The sequence below is a fragment of the Triticum aestivum genome, chromosome 4A, assembly GCF_018294505.1.
Source record: "Triticum aestivum cultivar Chinese Spring chromosome 4A, IWGSC CS RefSeq v2.1, whole genome shotgun sequence".
NCBI lineage: Eukaryota > Viridiplantae > Streptophyta > Magnoliopsida > Poales > Poaceae > Triticum > Triticum aestivum.
This window is the reverse complement of record NC_057803.1, coordinates 2,730,343-2,736,369: the sequence shown is the minus strand read 5'-3', so window position 1 is coordinate 2,736,369 and position 6,027 is coordinate 2,730,343. Positions and strand designations below refer to the sequence as shown.

General features: G+C 48.3%; 1 protein-coding gene across 1 annotated transcript; it reads right to left on the bottom strand.

Moving 5' to 3' along the window:
- Positions 1–3,308: 3,308 nt before the first annotated feature.
- On the bottom strand, positions 3,309–5,024 carry LOC123081514 (tryptamine benzoyltransferase 1). Its single transcript, XM_044504083.1, has 2 exons — positions 4,583–5,024; positions 3,309–4,461 (listed from the first exon to the last, which is right to left on the bottom strand). The coding sequence occupies exons 1-2, from the start codon at positions 4,946–4,948 to the stop codon at positions 3,532–3,534; spliced, it is 1,296 nt and encodes a 431-aa protein (XP_044360018.1). The 5' UTR covers positions 4,949–5,024; the 3' UTR covers positions 3,309–3,531.
- Positions 5,025–6,027: the final 1,003 nt, after the last annotated feature.

Genomic DNA, 6,027 nt, shown 5'->3' with positions numbered 1-6,027 from the left:
ATTCCGGAGCCCTCCTACACTCTTATTACATCCTCCATAACCATTTTCACCTATCCGGTTTTCTTCAAAACGCTTTCGGTTTCTCCAAAACTCTTACGGTTCTCTCTCAAAATAATTTTGTTATCTTCGAAATTTTCTGCTGATATTTGATACGTCTCCAACGTATCTTTAATTTATGAAGTATTCATGTTGTTTTATTATCATTCTTGGATGTTTTACAACCACTTTATAGCAACTTTATATAATTTTTTTGGGACTAACCTATTGACCCAGTGCCCAGTGCGAGTTGCTGTTTTTTGCTTGTTTTTTACATCGCAGAAAATCAATATCAAACAGAGTCCAAACACCATGAAACTTTTTGGAGAATTTTTATGGACCAGAACAGCTAGGATGGGCTAGAGCAGCACCTGAGGGGGGTGCCCTGAGGGGGGCACAACCCACCAGGGCGCGCCTGGGGGCCCAGGCGCACCCAGGTGGGTTGTGCCCACCTCGGTGGTCTCCCGCACCCCCTCTTTACCTTATAAATTCACAAATATTCTGAAAACCCACGGGGTTAATCTAGATCAGAAGTTTCGCCGACGCAAAGCTCTATAGCCACCAAAAACCAATCTAGACCCTGTTCCGGCACCCTGCCAGAGGGTGGAATCATCTCCGGTGGCCATATTCATCATCCCGGCGGCCACCACGATGAGGAGGGAGTAGTCCACCCTCGGGGCTGAGGGTTTGTACCAGTAGCTATGTGTTTAATCTCTCTCTCTCTCTCATGTTCTTGAGATGTCACGATCTTGATATATCGCGGGCTTTGTTAATATAGTCGGATCACATGGTGTTTTCCCCTCTCTATCTTGTTGTGATAAATTAAGTTTTTCCCTTTGAGATTTCGTTGTTATCGGATTGAATATTTTCATGGATTTGAGAACACTTGATATATGTCTTGCAACTAAATACTCGTGGTGACAATGGGGTATCGTATTGATTCACTTGATATATGTTTTGGCACTCAACTCGCGGATTCCCGAGGTGACATTGGGGTAATCTATGCATAGGGGTTGATGCATGTTCTTGTCTTTGTTTCTCCGGTAGAAATCTTAGGGCACTCTTTGAGGTTCTTTGTGTTGGATTGAATATTATGAATCTGAATTTGCTTTGGTGTTATTTTAGTACAAACTCTTCGTTAGATCGATTGGAAAGAATAGCTTCGTGTTATTTTAGTACGAACTCTAGGATAGATTGATCGGAAAGAATAGCTTTGAGGTGGTTTCGTACCCTACAAATAATTCCGTCTTATGTTCTCCGCTAGATAGGAACTTTGGAGTGATTCTTCGTTGCGAGTTGAGGGACGGTTATATGATCCAATTATATTAGCACTGTTGAGAGGTTGCACTAGCAAAAGTATGGACCCTAGGCCTCATTTTCAAGCATTGCAATACCGTTTTTGTGCCCGTTTATTATTTGCTACCTTACTGTTTTTATTTATTCAGATTATAAAAATATATTTCTACCATCAATATTACACTTTTATCACCATCTCTTCGCCGAACTAGTGCACGTATACAAATTGCCATTGTATTTGGTGTGTTGGGGACACAAGAGACTTTTTATTATTTGGTTGCAGGGTTGTTTGAGAGATATCATCTTCATCCTACACCTCCCACGGATTGATAAACCTTAGGGCATCCACTTGAGGGAAAATTGTTACTGTCCTACAAAACTCTGCGCTTGGAGGCCAACACGTGTCTACAAGAATAAAGTTGTGTAGTAGACATCAATATTCTCCTATGCCCCTAACTTATCTACTACTCAACAGATCAAAGTTTCTTAAGCGTGTGACCCTGGAGGTTCGGTGAAATATAGACATGACCGAAAACCCTTTCAATCAATGATCGATAGCGGAACCATGGACATCCATATTGACCTCTATACTCACACGAATGATATTTGAGTGACCCTTTAGCTACCATATGCTATTCCTTTCGCTTCACGACACTTCACAAAAGCCCGAAGTAAGATATATTGGCAACCCCGTGAGTCAAACACATTGTCTCTATGCTAATCTCCTTGTTACAGATTTTATTCTCTTTTCTCATTCACGTGTTCCGGCATATCCGTGAGCAAGTCACGTTGTGTCTGGCCAAACAATGATGGATGTCATCACACCGAGAGAGCCCTAAGAATATCTCTCCATCGCCGGAGGAGGAAAATCCCAGCCTCGAGCTATCTAGTCCCTCATCATACGTTTCTGATGAACATGTAAGTTCCCGTTATAATCACCCTGTTACGGTTGACGTTAGAACAACCCTAAAGCGTCCGATATGAAGTGAATCGATACTCTCATGATCTAAGGAATTGTGCATACGTTAACTTTCTCATGTTATGGACTATAGACTTGTGACGATATCATCTCTTAGTATAATGTACAACTTGGGTCAATGCAACACAAGTGTTCTTTCAACATCATGCCCTCAATGCTAGTGCTATGGATGCTAATAATTGTTTTAGTCATGAATAATTTACTACAATTAATAATGAAATTTTCCAATCATCTTACACCATGAAATAAAACAGAACACAATAGCTAAATGTCAGTTGACTGACTTTAGCTATTTGTGGTTAGTCGATTTTGAAGGAAGGAAGGAGAAGGAAGGTGGCTGGAGGGAAGGAAGGAGAAGGAAGCGGCTCGCCGGAGGGCTACCCCATCATCTTAGAGTGGGAGGTGGGGCGGAAGAATGATGGTGGTGGGGCCGTGGTGCAAGTTCACCGGAGAAAAACCGGTCATTGCCGATGCTAGAGGGATGGCCATGGGCGGCAGCACGGCGGTGGGCCGCGGTTAGGGGGAGGGTGGTACGGCGAGGCTGCGCGGGAGCGCCGTCGGCCGCGGGTAGTGGTGGCAGGCGGTTCGGCCGGCGATCGGTGCAGTAGTCCAGGGATGGTGATTAGCTGGAGGAAGAAGAAGGGCTGCCCACTGTTCGATCTACATCCAACGGCTCAAAACGATCGAGTGACCCAAATTTGAAAACGAATCTGCCGGGCACATGACAGTTCCCGGCCGATATGCAAACAACGCTGCAATCCAGCGGAGTACAAGTGCTCGCTAACTGCATCTAATGGGGGCCGCAGCGTATCGACCGGGAATCGGCCTTATTTTTATCGTCTCCATAGCAGCCCTCGTTTGAAAATCAGTCAACTTACATCTAGCCATTCCCAAAACACAATAATGGGGTCGAAAGATTCTTTTTATCCTTCTTAAATCAAATATCAGTAGACACTCCAACAACTAAGAGATCTCAAAAAAGGTTTTAAAGAAAGAGTTCTCGTAAATATTTTTATTCTTAGATGACCGAACTACTTATACAGGTCAACCTCCACGTTTTTGGCTAACAACTCAAGTGCAGGTGATTTTACAGGTAACATCTACATACTGTACATACACTGCATAGTTCCAGTGCAATTGTTTCGTAGTAATAAACGTGACGTTTCTAATGACATGCATCCATGAATGCAAGCGATTCCAACTTGCCCCTGGCGGGTCGATCAGTCTAACGAGTAGCAGATCTGCTCGAACGCCGCGACGTGCTCCTCGGCGACGGCCATGAAGAGGTCGACGCCGCCGTTCGCCTTGCGCGACGGCATGAAGATCATGAGCCCCTCGAAAGGCAAGTCTGGCGGGACGAAAGCGGACGGTGCGCCGGTGCCAAAATCGAGCTGGTGGAACCTGAATCCCAGCCAGCTGTCCACCTCTGCGTCCGGGCAGAACATCGTGCCGGCAGCGGCCGCCGTCGCGACGAGCTCCTCCCCGTTCGCGTCCGCCACTCCGCCGAAGTCCAGGAAGGACTGCACGTACTCGTCGTCGATGCGCGCCACGGCGTCCCGGATGACGCCGACCACGCTGCCGTAGCTCGAGTTCAGGATGTCCCGGACCTGCAGCCTTGGAAAAGCCCAGAGCACCATGTTCCCGAAGAAGTCCATCGGCACGGGAGGGTCGGTCCTGCCCCTGCAGTTCACGGCCACCCTCACCTTGGTGAACTCCTCGGGCTTCAGGTCCCGCGCCGCCGTGAGCTTCTTCCAGACGTGCGCTAGTAGGCACTGGAACGTGCTGCAACGGGTGCCCACCCGGGATTTGAGGTCGGCGACGAACTCGGCCGTGAAATGCAGAGTGAGGTTTTTGATCCTGTCCATGGGGACGACGGCGTAGGCGTCTCCATCTCCGCACGTGAACTCCAGTGACCGGTGATCGAACACCGGCGTCGGCGTGATTCGAGGCAACGCAGTTCTCGCACGGCCGAGGAACGGGGTCGGCGTGGTGAAGTCCTTGCCCTCGCGCACCGCCGTCGCCCACGCGGTGAAGAACATGCTCATGGAATGGCCGTCGGCGGTGTGGTGGTGGCAGCTGATGCCGACCACGAGGCCGCCGCACTTGTACCTGTTGAGCTGGATCTGCAGCAGCGCCGCCCCGATGTTCTCCTGTATATGCAACAAAAAATAAATCAAATAAGCACTTGCAGCCAGAAGCTTAGTACATGCATGCACGATGTGCATGGATGTGACGTGAGTCGTGATAGAAGCAAAATCAAGCAAGAAATACCTCTGGTAACGTAGGGTAGAGGTCCTCGACGCCAGCGGCCATGCGGCCGTCGACGAGCACGTCCGCAAGGTCGACCGGGACGGTGGCCTCGATCAGGAGCACGCCCTCGTTGTTGACGTGGAGGAAGCGCCGGCCGTGGTCGTCGAGGGCGAGGCGCCCCGCGAGGTGAGGGTACGGCGCGACGGCCTTGAGGAGCCCCTCCCTGAGCGCCTCGTTAGACGGCGCCGGCGCGGGGTAGGCGAGCACGGTGGGGACGAAGATGTCCAGCGCGGCGCGGTCGAAGACGGTCAGCGGCACCTTCTCGCCGACAAGCGGGTGCGGCACGACGTACACCGGCTTCACCATTGTGCTGCTCGTAATCTCCATCGATCCGATTCTAGTTTTTTCTAGCACTATGTGACCTCGAGTACTCTCTGACACTTTGCGACCTCGAGCAGTGTGAGCGCGGGCTTAATTTGGTGAACGGATTAGAGGGACACGAGCCATTTATAGACGGATTCTGCTTGCTATCTGTGGCCGGCATGATCACCAGAGAAGAAGAAAAGGGCGTGGACACTACACCTAACCATCCGTGTACAGTAGGTTTCGTACGACGGATGTGGAGTACGTATTTGACATTTAGGCCTGTCGGTTACGGAGTCACAGTTAGGTCAGCTGCCCTGCCCATGGATGAGAGCGAGAGGGAAAGTATGCACGCACGAACGTGTGTTAAACTTGCGAGGCTAGTGCTGGCATTTTCGTGTCATTTGGTGTCGCATTGGGCCTAGTTTAGCTAGATAGAGTGTGCCCGTGGATCATGGTTTCCAAGGTTTTGGTTACCGGTCGAAATTTTAAGATTTCCTGTGGTTACCACGTACTCGGTGCCCCTCGGTAAATGCCCATACCAAGCAAAAAATATCAATTTTTTGAATTTAAATGATCGATTTATAGTAAAGTACGTAGGATGAAATTAATGCCATGAGAGCTGGTTCTAGCGTGTAAGCAACAAGCTAGCTCCTGTTTTGAAAGGTCTCTGGTTTGAATGTCCGTTCATTCACTTATTTGAATTCAAAATTCAAGTATAAATTTCGTTTGAAATATTCTTGATATTTCTCGGTAACCATGGTAACTACGTTTACTGCCCCCTGAGTAAAAATGCCCTATTCGATAACCAAAACATTGATGCATGGTTTCAGGTTGGGTTTCGCAAACTCACGGTTTGCACCTAGTGTTTCTCTTCTCTGATTCACCGATGAATGTAAGATTTCCACCGATGAAAATGCCCGGACCTATCAAACAATTTAAATTCGATGGAATTTGATACAATAATTCGGTGTGCCCAATGATTATGCATCTGAGTTGTCTGCCTTCTCATCTTAAACATGATGCCCAAAGAAAAGAGACATCGGATGCTCGGACCCAATAAGAAAACACCATATACTAGTAGAAAACAGGGCTTTGGTCCA

Coding starts and splice junctions, on each gene's coding strand:
- LOC123081514 (XM_044504083.1), bottom strand. CDS start 4,948: ATGGAGATTACGAGCAGCACAATGGTGAAGCCGGTGTACGTCGTGCCG. Junction 4,462..4,582: donor TCTACCCTACGTTACCAGAG/GTATTTCTTGCT, acceptor TTGCATATACAG/GAGAACATCGGGGCGGCGCT.